At 38.6% G+C, this 23,525-nt stretch overlaps 1 protein-coding gene across 13 annotated transcripts in view; it reads left to right on the top strand.

Annotated features, from left to right (window-relative positions):
* The window catches only part of MCTP1 (multiple C2 and transmembrane domain containing 1), a 564,579-nt gene that overhangs the window by 238,400 nt on the left and 302,654 nt on the right, over positions 1-23,525 (top strand). For all 13 annotated transcript variants that reach the window (XM_070792146.1, XM_070792142.1, XM_070792144.1 and 10 more), the window contains exon 2: positions 20,409-20,523. In XM_070792146.1, coding sequence (XP_070648247.1) covers positions 20,409-20,523 — 115 coding nt within the window. The remainder of the gene's footprint in view (positions 1-20,408; positions 20,524-23,525) is intronic.

Raw genomic sequence — 23,525 nt, 5'->3', positions numbered from 1 at the left:
GGCACTAGTGGTAAAGAACCTGCATGCCAGTGCAGGAGACATGGGAGATGCGGGTTTGATCCCTGGATCAGGAAGATCCCCTGGAAGAGAGCATGGGGATCCACTCCGGTTTTCTTGCCTGGAGAATCCCATGGACAGAGGAGCCTGGCGGGGTACAGTCTGTGGGGTTGCAATGAGTCAGACATGACTGAAGTGACTTAGCACACACGTTGATAACAATAAAGAATTGATATTTGGATGGAAATAGCTCTCCATGACTCATTCCGCTTATGTGCAGAGAAAAACAGGAAATCCATGCCTCTCCACCGCATTTTTCTCCCTAAGAATACTAAAGCCCATGAGTATATGGTGTTTAGTAGGCAGAGCTAGAATCAGTGAGAGTCCCTCTGAGGGGGTGCTCCCCGGTTCCTGGTTCCATCCACTCAAGCCGTGTCCTTTAACAGGCAGCCCTTACTCATCTCCTTAATTTACAAAGAGCACATACTAACCAATTAAAAAATAAAATTAAAATGAATCCAGGATATGCACAGGCAGGTCTCAAAAAAATACAGATGGCTAGTAGACGTGAAAGACAGTCTCTCTAGTAATTAAAGGCATGAAAACAAAACAAGGAGGTGCGTGTTTTAATCTGAGTGGCAAATGGTTTAAAATATGTATAACAGTCAAACAATGTGGAAGGTACAAGTATTTGTGATTCCCACCCCAAATCTACAGTGTTTCCGTGCTTAATTTTCCCCTCTTCTCCACAACTGCAGAGGAAAAAAGAAGGAAGAGGGCTTGTTGGGAGCAGCCTCTGGTTGCAACAAATCATGGGTTTGCGAGTCAAAGTAGGGATGGGAAATGGAATATATGGGTCTCAAGAAAGCAGAGACCCTGCTGGCTGGGCTGGGCCAGGAGAGCAGTGAGCTTAAAAGCTGACTTTTGAGTGGATCCAGGGTGTGCAGAGGTGTGCACAGCGTTTTTGGAGGAGGGAAGAAGGCATCCCCTTTGTATGGGGCATACCTGACACAGTGAGTTAATGCATTCATTAATTAGCCCAGTAAATGGGCTTAATGCCTCTTTGATTTGGTTGTGTCAACAGTCTTCCTGAATGGCATTGGAACAACAAGCTGCAGGCTGTGAAGATATGTGTGGATATACCAATTATTCATAACTGGGGACTGCTCAGAGTATTGCACCAAATCAACAATTAGCTGGGCTGATATCTTAGTTGATGAGGCAGTGAGATTCAGAACCCAAGAAAGGAGCTTTGGTCTTCATACTTCAGCAACTTGAACTAGAACTCCTGTGGAAAGTGAGACAGTGAGTTCACAAGTGGAGAGCTCTATTTCGACAAAGAGCCAGAAGCAGGGGACACATTTAGCCAAAGGTGTGAAGATGTAAAGAGCTTTAAACTATAAACAACAGTTTTCTGTACACTGTAAAATGAAGAGTGTATTTTAATCATTAGCATAAATAATCTTATAATTTAAATATTCGACTTCCTTGGGAAAGTTTCTTCTGTACTTCTGGATGAAGATAGGTATATATTATTTCTGTGCTACCTGAAGTGATATCAAGGCAGTATGTGTGGTTGCATTCCATTTGCTAGTTATAAACTCCTGATTTTTATGTACATCGAGTAAGCCCTTTGTCCTCAAATAGTATCCACCTACTTAATTAATGACACAAAGAGATTTAATCAGAAGCACTTCAGATTGACTTATAAACGCTTAAGTAATAGGAGGGAGAGAAAAATATCTTTACCATGAGAAAGATTCTGAATCTGTGCTTTAGAAATCCTTGCTGTTAGAAATTTACTTTTTCCTTAACCACATCCAATCCTTTCCTTTTGATGTGAACTTTTAGCTAAGGAAAATTATGTAATTAGAGCCTGAAAAGTTAAAATTGACTTGCAGTTTCAGATGTCTAGTTTGCTTTCTGATTTTTTTATTTTTAAATCTTGGAGCAAAGCATTAGCATAGTGGTTGAGAGTATGAACTTTTTATACTAGAAAGACAGTTTGAATCTACTGCTTTTTTGGTAGCTGAAGCAACTCATTCAACCACTCTGATCCTCAGTCTCCACATTTGTATTACTAGGATTAAAAGACTAATTATTTCTTAGGTTTTTGTGCAAAATAAATGAAACAATGCTTGTGCTCCATCCATCAGTGTTAGCTATTTCATCAATTGTGATGCTTTTCTTGCAATTAATAAAAAACACAACTCAAACTGACTAAAATACTAACGGGAATTTATTGACTCACATATCTGGAAAATCTGGAGGCCATCTCAGTGGTCAAATCAAGTCATAAGAATCTGTTGTATTTCTTTCTCAAACTGGCCTTCCCCATTATTAGCTTTATCTCAGTTTAATTCCCCTCACGATCCCAAGACAGCTGCCAGTGCTCCCACAGCTGGCTACATGGTTCCTTATTCTCATCCAGGAGGAATAACTTTTCCAGCATTCTCCAACTAAACCAAAGATTTATCTTGATTGGAAGAGCTTAGGTCACATTCCCAACCAGTGGCTGACCCAGTCACGGTAGTCTGGAGGTTGGACTGGTCGGACATTCTTCACCCCAAACTGAAAAGCAAGTCAGCTTCCCACAACCCGCTGGTTATCAACAGGAAATTGAGGGCTATTAGGAAGGGCAAAGCTATAAACACCTACTTGAAAGGTGATCAGTATATTTCACCATTGTGATCACGGTTATCTAGGCACCATGGAGACGGCTGTCACTGACTAGACAGGAAGTTATCTGTGTCCCTGGGTGGGTTCAGAGAACACTTCATGTACAAGCTTGTGCTCAGTAGTGTCCAACTCTTTGCGACCCCATGGACTGTAGCCCTAGGCTCCTCTGTCCATGGGATTTTCCAGGCAAGAATACTGGAGTGGGTTTGCCATTTCCTTCTCCAGGGGGATATTCCCAACCCAAGGATCAAACCCAAATTTCCTGTGTCTCCTGCATTGGCAGGTGGATTCTTTACTACTGAGCCACCAGGGAAGCCCAGGTCCCACGGAGAGGGCTATCATTGCCCAGCAGGAAGTTATCTGTGTCCCTGGGTGGGCTCAGGGAACACTTATAGCCCCCAAGTTTGTTAAAATTGCTGTGAGAAGCAGTGTAATTTCAGGAAAACAAAACAAAGCAAAAACACATAAGTCTTCTGCCAATGTGAATAGTATATAATTCTGTAATAAGTCAAAGATTCCCTATGCTGAATACTACTGAGAAACTTTTGGCAATTTCAGATTATTGGCTTAATGCTAAGCTGTAAGAAAGCTTTTTTTTTTTTTAATTAGAAATAATACCTAACATCATTATTATCCACTCATATGATAGAGATAATGTTTTTGGCAGTTTACCACTTTTTTGCAAATAGTACTGAAAAAGCAAACTGTTGTACGTGTTGCTGTAACAATTGGAATGCTTGAAGAGTATCAATTGAATAATTTAAGCTTATAATTTTCATTATGTTTAGCTATTATATTCTAAGCTATTATATTCAACTCTGGATTATTTCTAGGATCTACAATTTATCCATAGCAGATCCTGCTCTAACATGTATTAATCCAATAGATTTTATTAATTTATGGAAAACCCTTATAAAGTTATCTTTCTCTATGACAGTCTTGTGTACTGAGTAAATAAAATTAACAGTCCTCCTGTGGTGTGACATTTTAGAATTGTAAATCTCACAAGCAAATGTAAAAGCACATTTAAAAGGAAACAGAAGTGTGTTTTTGATTCCTCATCTTTATTATTCAGGCCTCGGCCCACAGCCCTCTCACCCACTGTTGGTAAGAATAACTGAGAATGACATGCTTTCCTCACCAAACTGTACTCCAGGGAGAGCATTCCAATTCATGGGCAACGGATTCTGAAGGTCTGTGAAAACAGAGCAACTTCAGTATTTATCCCTGACACATGACTTCCTACAACTGCTCAGACTTTTCTCCTGTAAAGCACTTCCTTTGTGAGTTCGTCTTAAAGCCTCAACTACTTTAGGTACGAATCTATTTTTCACATTATCTAGTTTATGTCCTTATCTGTAATCAGGCTCTCATTTTAAGCACACAAAGGCAGGATTGAAATATTACATGTTCAACTAAGTGTTTTGCACATATTATTTATTGTTTATTTAAATAATCTCCACAACAACTCTATCAGGTAGGAACCATTTTTATCCCTACTTTTTAAGGTGAGAACCTTAGCTATTGAGTGACAGAGCCATTTTTTTTTTTAATTGACTGGAATCTGCTGTCTTCTGAAAGAAAGACGGAAATTTGGAAGTAATATAGATCAATCTCCTCTTTCGACAGATGAGGGCTTGAGGGTCAAAGAGAATAGGTTATTTGCTGGAAGTAAAGTTAGTTTTATGGAGGTGAAGGAAGAAAAACTCAAGTCTGGTGACTTAGAGCCTAATGTGTGGTAACTGGGAACATCCTTCTCAGTTACCTGTGGTTAAAATATTTGCAGTGGCTCTACTCTGAAATTATTTTTATTGAACATAATTAATGTGTAACAATATCCCTTAAATACATCACCCCCAGTTACCTGTGAAATGAGAAAAGAGCAAGGGGCTGCTGCTGAGGTGGGTTAGGTGAATCAGTCACTGACATGCCTTCTTTGAAGTGTATCATTATACTTACTAAGCAAAGACCAAATTAGAAGGGTTGCCCCCATCAAACACTAGGTTATCTGCACAAAAGAATTAGCTGTATGAAAGCTTTTTTTAAATTAAGCTTATTGTTTTAGAATAGTTTTAGGTATGCAAAAAAATTATGAAGCTATTTTAGGTTTACAAAAAAATTATGAAGGTAGAAAGAATTTTCATACACCTCATGCCTAACTTTCCCTGTTGTTACTGTCTGACATTGTTATGGTACATTTGTCACAACTAATGAACCAATATTGGCCCATTAATATGAGCTAAAGGCCATCCTTTATTCAGACCTTATTTTCACGTAAAATCCTTTGTGTTCCTGGATCACATCCAGGATGCCACATTTTATTTAGCTTTCACGACTGAACCGTCTCATGACTGTGTTGGTTTTTCAGGCTTTTCTGGTTGTTGATGACCTTGACAGTTTTGAGTTCTGTGGGTCAGATATTTTATAGAATGCCCTTCAGTTTGAGTTTTTCTGATGTTTTTCTCATGGTCAGACAGAGGTTACGTGCTTTGAAGGAAGACCACAGAGGTAAAGTAGCATTCTCATTGCAAGCCATTAAAGAAGCATACAAAATCACAATCAGCAGTGATTTTAACCTCGATCCCCTGGTTGAGATAGTACTGGCTAGGTTTCTCCAAACTGTACTATTTGGAAGGAGGTCACTGTGAATGCCCCACACTTAAGAGGTGGTGATTGACATCCTTAAGGAGCGGTACCTACATGAATTATTTTGAATTCTTCTGTACTGTAGACTTAGCTGTTCTTCCTCATTGATTTATCTATTTATTCATATAAATCATTTACTTATATCAGTATGGAATCATGGATATTCATTGTATACCTTGAGTTATAATCCAATACGGTGTTATTTATTTTGTAGCTTGAAAACTCTTTTTCTGCAGGGTTTTCAAAGATGGTAAATAATTAAAGGAAATCACAGTTTTCATGGAAGGCTACGTTGTGCCACGTTCTGAGGCAGTTCCATATTTGTGCCTTGGTTATACCTGTGAGGAATAACATGCTATTTGCACAAGTGAGTGCACAAGATCCTGTTTCAGCCACAGCTGTGCACCTGTGGCCATGAGGTTGTTTAAGCAGAAAAATTACGCATGAGTTTCATATTGAACTCATATGTAAATGAGAGTGGTACATTGATGTGCTTTGCCCAGTGTGAAGGTGTTTATCAAAGCAAATTTATAAAACTCCATTCCATAGAATCCTTAACACTGTTTTCAAAGAGTAAAAGCAGCAGAGAATAGTATTATTTTTCTTTTTAATAAAGTCTTAATTATTAGAATAGTACATACCATCCATTTGTAGAAAGTTTGAAAATTTCTGAAAAATAGGAGGAAACTAAAATTACCTTTAATCTCATCCACAGACTAGCCCGCTCACGTGTTATTTCCTTCCTTTTTTCCCACTATCTAGGTATATTTAGCCTAGTTAATTTCATTCTGTATGTAGTTTTGCGTTATATTTTTCACCTCACTGTTTTTTCCTAAGCATTTGCTCATATGTTTAAAAACGGTCCACAGGGACCATCTTAAGTGAATCAGTGAGCAGAAGAGATCAGAGTCTGAGAGCAGGTAGGAGGTGATTGCAGTCTGGTAGGCAGAAGATAATTATGGTGTAGACTAGAGCAGTAGAAAAAGTTGACCAAAGAAACATGTTCAAAATATAATTGTTAGGACTTAACCATTGCCTGCTTGGGTCCAAATATCACTGGTGCTAGATTTATACCTCAAACCCACATCTAGAGCAGAAAGGAGGAGCAGCAGGTCGAAGAAATAGAGGGCTTCTCATTCTTCTGCCATGAAACACCTCTTACCTTATTTTCCTATGTTAGCATTTAAACTTTAAGTGCAACACTGTCTCCATGAGAGTCTTTGAAGGAAAAGAATATGTTCAAACATCTTTCTTTGTTCTCTATAACATTCATTTGGTGCTGGGGATCCAGAAGGGGATAAAAAAAATAGTGAGTGAGTGAATAAATTAAATCCTGAATGAAGATGAGGTGAACTTTGTGTATTTGGGGTATTGTGGGGAGGTGGAGATTTATTACTAAACTTTGCTAATTTTTTTTTTCAGAAAAATTACTATCACCGTGGTTTTCTTTAAAGAAAATCAAATGTTAGAATAAAAGAAGTAGTAGAGGTCATGCTATCTAGAGCTTTTCCAAGACACCTATGTAATTTTACCAGAAGGAACAATAAGACATTCAGACAAAGTAATATCTGATAAAAACACTAAAATCTTACTTTGATTCATTGGTTTAATAAGTTCTGATAAAGGAACTCAAAAGTACTTGTAATTCACAGAAAAAAGTAAAAGTTGTAGAATTATTCCAAAGGAAGGAGGTATATGCATTTAAGTCTGATAAGAAGGCATTTTTGTTTAATCATAAAAGCCAGTGAGGCTATGGATCTGTGTGTTGCAAGATTTATAGATGGGAATACATGTAAACACTCAAAAGTATTTTTGAGCAAAATCCCAAATGTTTAGCGTCAATGTGACATCTGTTACACTAGCTTCTCTCTCTGAGATTGTTAGAATCTCAAAAGTTCAAATCCTCTGAAAGGAAATGTTTTCCTTTGCATATGCCCCAATTTTGGAAATAATAGAACTGGCCTAATCATTTTTAATACTTATTGGCACAAGAACTCATAGCAAGCTGGTATATTATGCCTTTTTGTGACAAGTCTTTTCTTTTTGAGGTTTGTTTTTTTATTAACAGGTAATCTTGCACTTTTTAATGCAATTTGGTTTTTTAGAGGGGAAGAAAGAGCATGCTTGGGAATTCACTGAAAGACAAAAGGTCAGAAGAGTTTATACAAATAAAATCTGTCTTGCTCTCGGGTCTCACAAATATTTTGCTGAAATAGTAACAATAGCAGTCATTAATTAGTATCATAATACTGAAAGTGGAAGAAGCAAACCAAGCAGAATCTACTTTCTAATCTCTGTGCTGTGTGTGATCAGCCACTTCAGTCACATCTGACTCTTTGTGACCCCAGGGACTGTAGCCCAACAGGCTCCTCTGTCCATGGGATTCGCCAGGCAAGAATACTGGAGTGGGTTGCCATGCCCTCCTCCAGGGGATCTTCCCGACCCAGGGGTCGAACCCTCCTCTCTTACATCTCCTACTTTGGCAGGCAGGTTCTTTATCACTGCTGCCACCTGGGAAGCCCCACACATACATAATGTATATTATTATTTTAAAAAATCAAGAAAAATCCTCTTTGCATTAAGTTACATGATTTTTTTTTAAATTTTCACAGAGTCGCTTTTTATTTTATTTTCTTAGGAAGAGGAAAATTAGGGTCATAGACCTCAACAAATTTTCCCTCTGCCTCAAGCACCTTAATAATATAACTAAGTCTTGTATACAGGACTTTGTGTTCTGATTCCTGTCATCTTTCCTCTGTTTTATGATAGCTCTTTTCATCACCTGCCCCCAATAGCTACATATATTCAAATAATTTGTTAATTTGCAAAGTGTTTTTACATATTTTATCTCATAATCAAAACAGTCCTTTGCATGGAATTTTATCCCATTTTAAAGATTAGAGGAGAAAAAAAAGATGCGAAAGAATAAGTATCTTTGGCTGAAATTAAATAGTTGATATCAAGCCTGCCCTTTCATCATAAGAATTTGCCTCTTGTAACACAAAGTTTGGTTACAGGGTCGAATTACAAAAGGAGTGGTCTGTACAAGAGGGTTGGAAAAAGGAATTTTATTTTCTTTCCTATGGTTCTGATTATTTTATATACTATATGTGTAGGTGGAAAGGCCATCCGTGGTAATGCAGCGATGCTGCAGAGAAACAATTAGCGACGAGTCAAGGGTGAGTAACCAGTGTTGTAGGAGTCCCAGCAAAGATGCTTGGGGAGGACTGAATTTCATACTTTTTCAGGAGAGTGAAATACTGCTATTTAGAGGGCCCTGAAAATTTGTAAGTTCATTGGGTTTGATTTGGGCTATTACAAAGTCAAAATCCCAGAATTAAACCCAGGGTTGTAGTTCAGTTCAAAAACAAACCAGAGAGGTACCATTTCATGCCAGTCAGAATGGCTGCGATCCAAAAGTCTACAAGCAATAAATGCTGGAGAGGATGTGGAGAAAGGGGAACCCTCTTACACTGTTGGTGGGAATGCAAACTAGTACAGCCACGATGGAGAACAGTGTGGAGATTCCTTAAAAAACTGGAAATAGAACTGCCTTATGATCCAGCAATCCCACTGCTGGACATACACACTGAGGAAACCAGAATTGAAAGAGACACGTGTACCCCAATGTTCATCGCAGCACTGTTTATAATAGCCAGGACATGGAAGCAACCTAGATGTCCATCAGCAGATGAATGGATAAGAAAGCTATGGTACATATACACAATGGAGTATTACTCAGCCATTAAAAAGAATACATTTGAATCAGTTCTAAGGAGGTGAATGAAACTGGAGCCTATTATACAGAGTGAAGTAAGCCAGAAAGAAAAACACCAATACAGTATACTAACGCATATATATGGAATTTAGAATGATGGTAACGATAACCCTTTATGTGAGACAGCAAAAAAGACACAGATGTATAGAACAGTCTTTTGGACTCTGTGGGAGAGGGAGAGGGTGGGATGATTTGGGAGAATGGCACTGAAACATGTATAATATCATATATGAAACGAATCGCCAGTCCAGGTTCGATGCATGATACAGGATGCTCGGGGCTGGTGCACTAGGACGACCCAGAGGGATGGTACAGGGAGGGAGGTGGGAGGGGGGTTCAGGATGGGGAACATGTGTACGCCCATGGTGGATTCATGTTGATGTGTGGCAGAACCAATACAATATTGTAAAGTAATTAGCCTCCAATTAAAATAAATAAATTTAAATTAAAAAAAAAAAAGCCAAAACAAAAACAAACCAGAGGAACAGGCTTTTCTGCTTAGTTTATCTTTCTGGTTTCCTGAATGCTAACTTGTTAAGCAGTATTGGTACATATTGCAGTTTACCTGGGACAGTTTTGTTTATGCCTCTTTATGCCTTACGGTTGGTAGAGGCACTTCTTTTGCTCTTTTAATGTGTCCCAGTTGGAATGATAGATGATGTGCTTACCTTTACCGTAAGCCTTTGCCCCAGTTCTTGTTGAAAATGTTCATGGAAACACTAAGTTTTCCGTGCTTGGTAACTGCAGGGTGATGCCCTTGTTGGAGCTCTGTCTGCGTGGGGAGCTGGCATCACAGGGGCATCTGTATGTGAATATCCATGATCACTTTAGGGTACCGGGGAGGGAGATTTGGAAGGCACGGGGCCGTTTCCATCTCTCTGCAGCTTCTCTGCCGTCCACTCTCTGCCATAGCATTTTTCTCTGGCAGTGCGTGGATTTCCTGTGTTTCTTGGGAAACCTGGCTGCTTTCTTGTTTCTCTGCTTCTTTTGCTCATTCTTGTTGCTCTTTTCTTTTCCCACTCTATTCCATTGTCAGAGCCAAGGGCTCACTTCAGCTGTCTCTCCCCAAGGGAGTTGAGAAGGGTGATTGGGGGTCAGAGAGAGATAGAAGAGTCCAGAGCAGCCTGCCCTGGCCTCCCAGCTGCTCTGGGCCTTCGGCAGTGGGAGTTCATGGATCTTTTACTCTCCTGCCCAGCTGTTGGCATCCTGTGCTGTGGTTAGTTGGTCTGTCTGAATGTCCTCCTATGAAGTTATATTCTACCCTCTATTTTCTCCACTCCGTACTTCATCATAGTTACAGCACCTGTTTTCTAGTTTGGGGTCATCTGTAGGCCTTCATGACCTCTCCAGTCTCTCGATTGTCTCCTAAGTAACTTTAGCAGGCACTTTCAACTTCTCCCTGAGCTTGGTCCAAACAACCTTTGCCTAATAACAATTTTGCTGACTAACCACCTATCACTGACCAGCCTATTCATTGTCTGCCTCTAGTTTAGGTCTCCAGATCTAATCAGCTGAACAAGGGGCAGGGAAGTTCAGTGTACACAGACTCAAGCATAAGCTGTCCCTTTAGGTGGAGCTGTGGATAGACAGGCCCTCTGACCAGCATCTTTAGTGGAGGATGCCCATTGGTTGGCACAAATTTTCCTCATTCTATTTGGTTTCGCTTTCTGAAGTTGCTGAGTTGAACTCTAACTGATTATAATGTCCCCTTGACAAGTGAATCCTTGAGCTTCACTGAACTTTGAATATTCCAGTGACTTCTGAATTCTGTTTTTGACAAATTAAATTTTAAAAACTTTTTATTTCCATTTAATGGTGATTTCACTGTGCGAATTTTACTAATGTCATAGAAACTAGGAGAGATGACTAAGTAGTGTTGAACAAGATTCATCACAGCAGAGCTGCAAAGAAATAAAGGCTTTATTGGGGTTCTTAGAATTGTAATTTGGGAGACATAGATTCGAGTAGGAGTCAAAAATGTGTTCCAAGGAGGAGAGGAAAGGAAGAGTTTTATAAAGGCCAACTTTAGGTGTGTGAAAGTTGCAAAGGTTGCAAAAGTTGTTTTGAAAGAATTATGATTGGTGCTGGCAAGCTGAAGCTGTTCTTATCTATACATATTTGGTTGCTAAAGGCTATCACTAGAGGGAGGTGGAAGTCTGGTTTTATGACACGTTGCAGGTTTTCTCGCAATGTCCTTGAAATATTTGTGGTTTGGAGCAGTTCAAAAGTTTATCCTTCCACCCAGTGAGGGCAGGCTTAAACCCTGCTTCCTCAATGGTCTCTTGGCTCCATTTTAAATAGCTCCCTTGGCAATACCAACTCCATTTTGAAGTCCCTTTTTCCACAGTAGAAACTGGTAATAACTAAGTAGACGTCTTCGAGGATACCTCTTGATATCCTTAATAAGGTTCTTAAATTTTAGAAGTCAAAAAATGGCAAAGCTTTCATGAACTTTTCTACTTTCATGAAGTGGATTTTGTGGATAGACAAACAGCTACACTAAGCCTGAAACAGCTTAACCAATCTACAGTCCAATGGGCATGGCAGTACTAGGAACACCCAAGAAAATCTCCCCAAATGCAGACATACTTCTCCTTTTCTGTGCAGTGCTGCAATAACTATTTCCTCTTGATAATAAGGATCAACCACCCCCAGCTAACACAGTAACCCCACTTTAAATTCATCAGTACCATTGTATCTTCTGGTAGAAGCTTTCTTCTGTTAGGGAAAAGGTCTTCTAAGCAGCAGAACTCAAAGTCACAGCGACCCTTTGTGGATGCCTACATATATTCCACAAGTGTTTCATGATACAAATGTTAAAAGTCTGGAAATTCTTTGTATATAAACTTCCTCAAAGATATGCTTTTATAACCGGCACAATGGCACAGTGGGTCAAGCTAGGGTGCAAATTGAAATCATCAGAGGATTTGTAAGAAAAATATTGATAGCTGAGTCCCACCCCCTCAAAGTTTCTGGGTGCTTACTCAAAGCCCTTGAGGTTGAGAACCACCAGTTCATATAAAATAAGGGAAAGAACGGTTTGGTATGAGGAAATTTGACATCACGTGCATGGTAACTGTTCTAGTTCAAGCAAGCCAGGAACATTAGAGGGAGAGTTTCTTTAAAAATGGTGCCTTGATGGAGTAGAAGACATGGATGCTTCCTTTCATGTTCTCATGGTCCCTCTCTTCCACAGTCTTGTTTTGACTTTCCTGCAAGTGACCTGACAAGGCTACACATTTATACTTATGTTATAGTTTTCAGTTTCAGATATTGAATCTGCTTTTTGACTTCAACAGTCCCAAAACTTAAATTGAGGATTATTGTAGACACCTCCTAAACCTCCAAGTGTGCCTAGAACTCCAGATTTAAAAATTTAAGCTTATTTCTTTTACATTCCCACCGAAAGTAACAAGGGTTATTTCTTCTTTCTGTCTTCACTAGCATTTATCTTTTTTTTTTTTTCATAGTAGCCTTTCTAACAGGCATAGTTTTGTTTTTCAGGTCCCTGATAATTAGCAATGTTGAACAACTTTTCATGTTCCTGTTGGGCATTCATATGTCTTCTTTGGAGAAATATCTATTCAGATCCTTCAGTTCAGTCGCTCAGTCGTGTCTGACTCTTTGCGACCCCATGAACCGCAATACGCCAGACCTCCCTGTCCATCACCAACTCCCGGAGTTTACCCAAACTGCCCATTAAGTCAGTGATGCCAACCAACCATTTCATCCTCTGTCATCCCCTTCTCCTCCTGCCCTCAATCTTTCCCAGCATCAGGGTCTTTTCCAATGAGTCAGCTCTTCGCATCAGGTGGCCAAAGTATTGGAGTTTCAGCTTCAATATCAGTCCTTCCAATGAACAGCCAGGACTGATCTCCTTTAGGATGGACTGTCAGATCTCCTTGCAGTCCAAGGGACTCTCAAGAGTCTTCTCCAAAACCACAGTTCAAAAGCATCAGTTCTTTGGCACTCAGTTTTCTTTATAGTCCAACTCTCACATCCATACATGACCACTGGAAAAACCATAGCCTTGACTAGATGGACCTTGCTCATTTTTAAATCAGTTTTTTTTTTTTTTTTTTTTTTTTGCTACTGAATTGTATGAGTTCCTTATATTTTATGTATTAACCTCTTACCAGATACATGGTTTACAGATCTTTTTTTTCCTTCCATAGGTTGTCTTTTCATTTTGTTGTTTCCTTTGCTAGGCAGAAGCTTTTCAAGTTGATGTTGTCCCACTTGTCTAGTCCTGCTTTTATTGCCTGAGTTTTTCATGTCATATCCAAAATTATTACCAAGACCATTGTCAAGGAGCTTTTTCCCTATGTTTTCTTCTTGAAAATTTATAACTTCAGATCTTGCACTGTTATTAATTCATTTTCAGTTGATTTTTGCATTTGGTATAAGATAAGGAGAAAGTAATGGCAACCCACTCCAGTGTTCTTGCCTGGAGACTCCCAGGGACGGGGGAGCCTGGTGGGCTGCCGTCTATAGGGTCGCACAGAGTCGGACACGACTGAAGCGACTTAGCAGCAGCAGCAAGGGCTTTATTACATTCTTCTCTATGTGGATATACAGACTTACCAACATCTTTTATTTAAGATGCTGTCCTTTCCCTAGTTTATATTTTTGATGCCCTTATAGAGGGTTAGTTGACTGTATGTGTGTGTTTATTTCTGGGTTTTTTGTTCTGTTCCATAGATCTATTTGTCTGGTATTTTGGTGGTGTCATCCTGCTTCAGTCACTACAGCTATGGAGTATAGTTTGAAATCAGAAAGTGTGATGCCTCCAGCTCTGTTCTTCTTTCTTAAGGTTGCTTTGGCTATTTGGGGTCTTTTATGGTTTCATATGTTTCAACAGCCCCACTTCTTGGTACTTATACAAAGGAATTTAAATCAGAACCTTAAAGAGATACCTGTACTCCCATGTTTATTGCAGCATTATTCACAATATCCAAGACATGAAAACAGCCAAAATGTCCATTGTTGGATAAAGAAAATTTGGTATATATGTACAATGGAATATCATCCAACCTTATGCAAGGAGGAAAATCTGCCATTTGCGACAGTGTGAATGGACCTGGAGAACATTGTGTGTGCGCTCAGTCGTGTCCAGCTCTTTGCGACCCCATGGACTGTAGCCCACCAGCCTCCTCAGTGGGTTTTTCTAGGCAAGAATACTGAAGTGAGTTGCCATTTGCTCTTGCAAAGGATCTTCCCAACCCAGATAGTGAACTCACATCTCGTGCGTCACCTGCATTGGCTGGTGGATTCTTTACCACTAGGGTTTACCACCTGGGAAACCCACAAAGCATTATGCCCAGTGAAAAAAGTCAGTTACGGAGAGACAAATACTGTATGACTTCACTTACATATAAAATCTAAAATAGTAAAACTCACGGAAGCAGCGAGTAGAATGGTGGTTGGCAGGGACTGTGGGAGGAAGAGAGAATGGGGAGGTGATGGCCAAAGTGAACAGAATTTCACTGCAGGATGAATAAGGTCTGGAGCTCTACTCTCTAGCATATTATCCATAAGTAACAGTACTGTATTGCATACTTAAAATATTCTAAGATGGTAGACTTCATGTTAGGTGTTCTTACCACATACATAGGTACACACTCACATATACATACAAATAACAATCGGAACAATAGAGAGGTGGGAGGAACCTTTGGAAGGGGATGGATGTGGTTTTTTCGGTCTTGATAGTGGTGATGTTTTCACAGGTGTCTACCTATTCCCAAACTCATGGAGTTGTATAAATTACATACGTACAGCTTTGACATATCACACCTCGATAAAGTGGTTAAAAAATAGCAACATCTGTCTAAATGTGGGACATGGCAGTTTAGTGAGAGGGAGGGAACATTTAAATTTCCTGTAATAGTCACTAGATAAATGTTAAATCTTAAAAAAAAAAAAAAGGTTTGTTTTAGAGCTGTGTATGTGCCTGGTACTTCAGATACATCTTTCCTAATATGTCCTTATATTTGATAAATTTGAAAAAGATGCTTTATACCCATAAAAACTGTATTTCTAATATCCCTCCATAACACAGTTTTCTTCTTGGTACTATTTCAGTGAGCCTGAGGGGAGATGTATCTCTAGCTCTGTCTAAGTTCTTGACTTTCTTTTTTCCAGGAATGGGGGTATCCTTACAGGTTGAACCAGAGGTGGCCTGGAACCTGCTGCTCCTCTCTTTTCTGCTCTCTCTTCCTGATACTACCAGTCTCCCGGCAGCTCAGCTCAAACTTCCGTGTGACTCATCTGTCCTTTTCCCATATCTCCTCCATCTTGTCAGTTGACAATTCAGTTGACTGACTCTCTTCAATATCTCTCAAAGTCATCTTTTATTCCCATTACCACCGACTAGATCAAGCCCTTGTAACTTAAACTGTCGTAAAACCTTTAAAATAATTCCGGTATCCACAGGGTTTCTCTACTCCCATCCAACCTACATAGAGGAAAGGCCGAGTTTTGTTCCTCTCTGAAATCTAGTAACATTATCCAGAGCAGGAAACGTGAAAGACAGGCAGTAAATGTTTGTTCAATGAGTCCTGGCTATGTCTCTTCAAGAGCCCGTGAGAGTTTCCTGTTGCCCACAGTTGGAAACTCTGCTAAGGCTGGTGTGACTGAACATCAATCTTCCTTTCTACCTTATTTCTCACACAATGCATTGATGCACCCTCTTATGACTACTCAGTGTTGGGCTCATGTTGCTATTCCCATCCTCCCTTCTCCTAGATCTTTCTTTGTCAAGTCTTACTCCTGTTTTCAAACTGCTTTATTGTCATGGCTATGAAGCTGCCTCAGATTCTTTTCCCATAATAATTGGTCTTTCTTGCCTGCTCTCCCAGTGACTTAATGACTCCATTATATTACAGTCTGTCTTTAATCCTACCTCTTGAGTGGACATGGTTTAAGTGTAATTGTAATCAATTGTTAATTTTGGCTTAGAGCAGTGTATTGAGAAGGACTCTCTTGACTAAAGGTGCCGAAACAGATTAGATGCCATCCATGGACACAGGAGAGGAGAGAGGCCAAAGTACCCATGGAGTAGCCAGATTTGTCACAGAACTCCATGTATGTGTCCACTCAGCTGGGTCTCGCGACCTTAAACACATCTTCTATCCTCATAGTCTCCATCACACTTTGTGCTCAGATCCTTAAACTTTTAACAACAGAGAACAGAGTGTTTATAATCTAAAATGGCAAATTTTTAGATATAATATGATAATAGATAAGAGATATATAAAGTGTTAATGAAATGGTCATTGGAGGGACTGATGTTGAAGCTGAAACTCCAATACTTTGGCCACCTGATGCAGAGAGCTGACTCATTTGAAAAGACCCTGATGCTGGGAAAGAGTTGGATGGCATCACCAACTCGATGGACATGAGTTTGGGTGAACTCCGGGAGTTGGTGATGGACAGGGAGGCCTGGCGTGCTGCGGTTCATGGGGTCGCAAAGAGTTGGACACGACTGAGCAACTGAACTGAACTGAATGAAATGGTAATTGAAGACTGGGCAGGAGTACACGGAGAACAAGATGGGGAAGTTGGTATACATCTGAAGGAAATGAAATCAATTTCTTGGAGAGATATCTGCACTACCACCTTTATTACAGCATTATTCACAGTAGCCAAAATATGGAAATAACCTAAATGTCTGTCATAAGAGAAAGGGATAGAGAAAAAATGTGAGCTGTAAACACACACACACAGAATTGAATATTATTCAGGCTTTTAAAAGCCAATAAATATAAATCCAGCAAAGTTGTCTCTTAACTAGGTGTTAAATTTTCAAACAGCAAAACTGGAAAACCTAGTGTAATTATAATTACCTTTCAGTTCAGTTCAGTTGCTCAGTTGTGTCCAACTCTTTGCGACCCCATGGACTGCAGCATGTCAAGCCTCCCTGTCCATCACCAACTCTCGGAGCTTACTCAAATTCATTTCCACTGAGTTGGTGATGCCATCCAACCATCTCATGCTCTGTCGTCCCCTTCTCCTCTCACCTTCAATCTTTCCCAGCAGCAGGGTCTTTTCCAATGAATCAGCTCTTCTCATCAGGTGGCCAAAGTATTTGGAGTTTCAGCTTCAGCATCAGTCCTTCCAATGAATGTTCAGGACTGATTTCCTTTAGGATGGACTGGTTGGATCTCCTTGCAGTCCAAGGGACTCTCAAGAGTCTTCTCCAACACCACAGTTCAAAAGCATCAATTCTTCAGTGCTCAGCTTTCTTTATAGTCCAACTCTCACATCTATACATGATGACTAGAAAAACCACAGCCTTGACTAGACAGATCTTTGTTGGCAAAGTAATGTCTCTGCTTTTTAATATGCTGTCTAGGATGGTCATAACTTTTCTTCCAAGGAGTAAGGGTCTTTTTATTTCATGGCTGTACAAGGTCCTTAATTTGCCCATGTAGTGTAATAAGCATTTTAAAATGTTAAACCAAACACTCTATAAATTATTCACTCTAAACTTCAAGAAACACTGAATAGAGCAATGAAATCTACAAAAATACACAGATATCTGAGCATTCAAACTTTTCTGCCTCTAAAGTAATACTAGAAGAGGATGCAGGGTGGGTAGAAAGTTTCTACTTTCCTATAGATTTTATTCCATTTTTTAGAAAGTAACTACATTTAATATTTGTTAGTGCATTTATTTTGAAACAATATATATATATAATAGAGCCTCAAGAAAGGCTCAGAACATAGTCTTTTACATGTTTGCTGGATTTTAATTTAAATCTTGCTTATTAATTAAACCCACATACAAACTGTTCTTTGAAAAGGCAGTCAGAAGGCGTTGGTTGGCTTCCTCTTACCAAGTGGGCATCTTCTGTGTGGTCCAGCGAAGAGCTATCACTCTTGCCATTCATGCTAGATTCAAGGCACTTCACCATAGTGCTGGAAATGTGTTTTGAAGAAAGATGATATTTTTATGCACAAAACTTGAAAGTTGGTAACATTCAGTGCTGACTAGGGTGTAGAAAATAGGCACTTGTGCGCTTTCAGTAGGAGTGTGAACTATTTAAACCTTTTTGGAAAAATGCATCCTATAAGAGAAATAAAATCACAGGTTCTATAGTGGCAAATACTGAAGCCAACTCATATGTTCATTAGGAAAATAATTGAAATTATAGCTTTTGTGCACTGTGGAAAATTAGGTATCTCAAAAAAAAAAAAAACAAAAAAAACTAGATAGATCTCTATGTACTGATTTAAAAAGTGCCCATGATATTTCTAAGTTCAATAAATTGTGAAATAATGAACAAAATATAATATTTTGTTCACACAAAAACTGAAATCTAAAAGCCAGAATGGTATATAATATTTTGCCTTATCCATGCATATCATTTGATGGTTCTGATGTTAAAGAATCTTCCTGCAGTGCAGAAGACCCGGGTTCAATCCCTGGGTTGGGAAGATCCCCTGGAGAAGGGAATGGCAACCCACTCCAGTATTCTTGCTTGGAGAATTCCAAGGACAGAGGAGCCTGGTGGTTTATATAGTCCATGGGGTCTCAAAGAGTCTGACACAACTGACTGATTAACACTTTCACTTTCATCATTCCAGAAGTCAAAGTGTTAGTCACTTTTACTTAGTGTGTGTATATATATATGTACATATATACATATATATATATACTTCTGTATATTTATATTTATCAGAGAAGGCAATGGCACCCCACTCCAGTACTCTTGCCTGGAAAATCCCATGACAGAGGAGCCTGGTGGGCTGCAGTCCATGGGGTCTCGAAGAGTCGAACACAACTGAGTGACTTCACTTTCACTTTTCACTTTCATGCATTGGAGAAGGAAATAGCAACCCACTCCAGTGTTCTTGCCTGGAGAATCCCAGGGACGGGGGAGCCTGGTGAGCTGCCATCTATGGGGTCGCACAGAGTCAGACACGACCGAAGCAACTTAGCAGCAGCAGCAGCATTTATATTTATAGAAGTATATTTATATATATTAAGTTTTTTATTTTGGGTTATAAAAGCAATATTTAGAAGATGAAAATACTGTTGAACCTTGAGGAATACTCCTATTGGGTATAAAAAATACTTTTAAATATTCTTACATTATGGGACATTTAATTTCCTTAAGTGAGTTAACTGGTTGTTCTCAGTGGAATTCGGAATTAATACTCTAAGACTTAAATTTCTATCCCATTTTTAATTTAAGCTCATTAATATTTTATTTCATTTGCGTGAGCCTATTATTTCCTCAAGTCAGATATCAACCCTTTCCTAATTTCTTGATAGTTAGAAACCAATAAAGATTTAATCGGAGATGTCTGCGACTGAGCACGCATTCGTGGGGCAAAGTGGGCATTTGAATCAGGTGGTGGTGTTTTAATATTTTAACAACTTTTATAAATGTGATAATAAAATTCAGCTTCAAAAGTTTTTTTTAAAGTAATTTTATTTTTGAATTGGAAAAAAAATAAGAATTTTCAATCATCTCAAACATGTAAAGAAGTTTTCCTACTGTGCTCAACATGTCAGGAAGTATAAAATATGATCTCTAAAGTTTTTACTATATGTTTCTCTTATGTTGTTTTAGTATACAGTTATTCCTCTTGCAAGTGCATTTATTACTCAATGCCTAGTATATTGTTGCTAAAGAAATTCTATAAAGGTAGCCTTGCAGAGACTTTTTTTATTCTAAAAATAGTTTGTACACTTTTATTCCATAGAAAGCAGCATTAGGAACTTAGCCCTATTGAGAATTTATTTCTTGCAAGTACTGTCAACATGCTGGGTGAATTTATTTCTATATAATTATATCATATTTTATGTTGGGGCTAAAATAGACATGTGTAATCCATCAGTATGAGTTCCTTTGTGTGGATAAATGAATCAACAAAGTCACCTGAATAAATCATTTTAGTTTTCAACTCAGTTTTGTGGAAGTCAACTGTTCTCACACACCTTTATTCTCCATTCGTCACTGACTGTATCTTTACTTCAGACACTATTTCTGCGTTAGTCTTCCTTGGTTGAATTATGTGGGGCTTTCCATGGGAAATGTTTTTCACATTATATCTGTTGTTCTAATCTGAGTCAAAACAAGAATTCCTGTAACTACTGTGTCTTAATTTTGAGTCTAAAGAATTTCATGAATTTCAAAACCTTCAGAGAACTGGGTGATGATGCTACTGGGTGAATTCCCAAGATGATTTATTATATTGACTGTTTTTTAGAGTTTGCATTTAGCTATACATGGTCCCTCACAGGAGAAAATAGACATAGTAAATTTAATTTTTGTATATCTTTCTTGCTTTTCAGAAAATAAATACTGCGGGAACCAGTAATGCAGATGTCCCTTTGGCTGAGCCCGGAATGTACCAATTGGACATCACATTAAGACGGGGTCAAAGTTTAGCTGCCCGAGATCGAGGAGGTAAGAACAGTGTCACCTGGAAGCTTATTCTCTGTATTTTTGACAAGCTTTGTTTTCCTTGTGGTTTCTTAAGTTAAAAAAGATCAACTGTAATATGAATTTTAGAAGTCTGGGTTCAGTGATGTTACTCAAAATGTCTGACGCCTGTGACCATGGAGAAAGAGGTTATGATACAAGTTCGAAAACTCTGGACTCATCCCAACCCAGACAGTGAGGTCCCTGTCACATTGCTGACAAGTTAGACCCTGCATTTTATATATAATTAGTGACAGAGTCAGTTGAGTAGATGAGGCACACATTTGAAGCCATATTGGAATTCACCTTTTCACAGACCAGAAATTCTTTTTGCTGCATAGATTTGCTCCATTGAATCTCACAAAACTGCACAATCTCATAAAACTGCATCTCACCAAAACTTTGGAGATTCCCAACATGGGATTTCCTTAAACTTGACTGGACCTGGCAATAATCCCATGGTGGATTAACAAGATTTTGTAGGTCATGATGAAAAGGAAGACAAAGCAAACACTGTTTAGTTCCTGGATTGCATATCCCAAGGCCATCTCCTGATGAACTAGCTTGGGATACATTAATTATTCCTTGAACCCTGATTAGGGGTAGGACAAAAGGTATACCTTAAACAGACTTTCTAACATCTTTTGCATGTTTCAAGCTTCCAGATGTGGAGATCTGAAGGCCCCGAGGGCCCACATTCCTAAAGGAAACTGAGTTTGAATTTAACTCCTCCCACTGAGAAGGAGGAGAGTCCCTTAGCCTCTTAACTCCTTGTCAGATAACCCTGAGTGCTCCTGGCATCACAGGATTGCATTTTTTCTTCTCCTACCCTAACTGATATCTGCACTTAGGAAGTGAAAGGAAGCAAACAAGATCACAGCTGATTGGTCATGTCTGACTCCCTGCGACCCCATGGACTATAGCCCGCCAGGCTCCTCTGTCCGTGGGGATTCTCCAGGCAAGAATACTGGAGTGGGTTGCCATGCCCTTCTCCAGGGGATCTTCCCAACCAAGGGATTGACCCCGGGTCTCCTGCATTTGCAGGAAGGCTCTTTACCATCTGAGTCACCAAGGAAGACCTTCCTATCTCTACAAACATAAAATAGAGAAAATGATTAATGTAGCAGTGGGGTTTTTAAGATTAGAAATGATACAAATAATAGATTTAAGTAAAAACTAGTAAATATCAAAATATTATTAATGAATGAAGGTATGATTACAAAAGTTAGAATATAAACATGGGGGAATTTTCATAATTAACCATCTGGTTGGCAGGCTATGGTCCATGGGGTTGCAAAGAGTTGGACACAACTGAGCAATGAACACTTTTAGTTTTTTCTCTTTTAGTAGCTGAAGACAAATATTTATGGAATTGAAATGATGGTCTCAAAAGAAGTTATAGTTAGCTTGGAGGAAAAAAAATAATGCTATTAACATAGTATTTCACTATATATATATATATAAATCATTTTTAGTCTTCAGAACAATCTTAATTACATCATTTGACCTAAAATGAAATTGAAATAGGCATCAGGTGATCAAAATTTTAGACCTTGATATGTCCTCCCAATAATATTAAATACATAAGCACATAATTATTTATTGCAAATTTTTTGTAATTACAAAATCCCCATGAATAGAAGAGATGGTTAAATAAGCCTTAGTACATTTGCAGGATGAAATAATATGCAACTGTAAAATAAATAAGAAAAATCTCTAGGAACTGATATGGAGTTACTGGATTTATTATTAAGTGAAAAGTCAAAGTGCTAAGAATAGCAACAGTATGAAATTTAGGTAAGAATGGAGTATAAGGGATTATGCATTAGCTGTTCATTTCTTCAAAAAGAAATATCAGAAGTAAAATCCAGAAATGAATGAGACTGATAACAATGTACAATAATGTAAGAATAGGTGTTTAGAATATAGGATAGGAATGGGGTAAAAAGGATAAGGAAGAAGTTTACTGACATTTTCTTCAATGAACTTTCTTATATGATTCTAACTCTTTAATGACAGCAGTATTACAGAAAGAAATGAATGAGTAGATGGATGGATGGATGGATAGATTGATGATAGATTCCCACATCCTGGTTGATATTTAACCATAACCACACCTCAGGGGGATGGGAAATAAAACAGCTAATCTAAGTGATTAAGTAAAACCATGTTTGGATTATACACTGTGAAACTCAAGACAAAAAGAACTAGATATAACTAATGTACTTCAAAGCATGATTATCAATTCTGAAACTACTTACTGAATATACTAGTAATGGACAACTAAGTAGATATACTGTAGATGAAAGAGCCAGATTTCTTACTGTTGGAGAAAGAAGTTACATACATGGAATGGGAGAAAGCTAGGATGTACCTTGCTGTGTTAGAAAGGTAGCAGTAGGAACTTATGGCTTCTTATATATACAGATAGGAATTAAGATGGATAGGGGTGTGTATAATCTATCTGCTGAGGGGACCTAGAAGCCATCACAAAGGTGTAATGACAAAGTGGAAATCTGTACACTTTTGGCCCAGATCTTGGTTTCTAAATACAATTCCCCCATAAAAGTAAGCAGGGTTCCTGGTAAAATGGTTGATTGCAGATCTAGGGCAGGGAAAGTACAAGACAAGCCTAGGACATTTTGCAGTGCCAAAAAATAAGGTACTCAAAAATGGATGGCAGAATGTCAAAACGAAATAGGAGCCAACTTAAAGGCGTTCCTGATGATCAAAGCTGGTACATTTCAGCAACAAAATAAATAGTGGTAATCATACATTATAACACATAGAATACTATAGATGTCTATGAGCTCATAGATAACCGTGTATCATGATAAATACATAACTGAATAAATGTGGGATAAGGTAAAGCTTTTCCTCATGGTGGAATTCTAATGAACAAAGGTGTGAAAATAGGAATAGGAGATCACCTTTTGACAAGCATCACTGTAATAATTATTATAGGCAATAATCATCCACCGATGCTA

Source organism: Bos indicus, chromosome 7, assembly GCF_029378745.1.
Source record: "Bos indicus isolate NIAB-ARS_2022 breed Sahiwal x Tharparkar chromosome 7, NIAB-ARS_B.indTharparkar_mat_pri_1.0, whole genome shotgun sequence".
NCBI classification, from domain to species: Eukaryota; Metazoa; Chordata; class Mammalia; order Artiodactyla; family Bovidae; genus Bos; species Bos indicus.
Note: the sequence above shows the minus strand (reverse complement) of the source record. Positions and strands in the feature narration are given on the sequence as shown.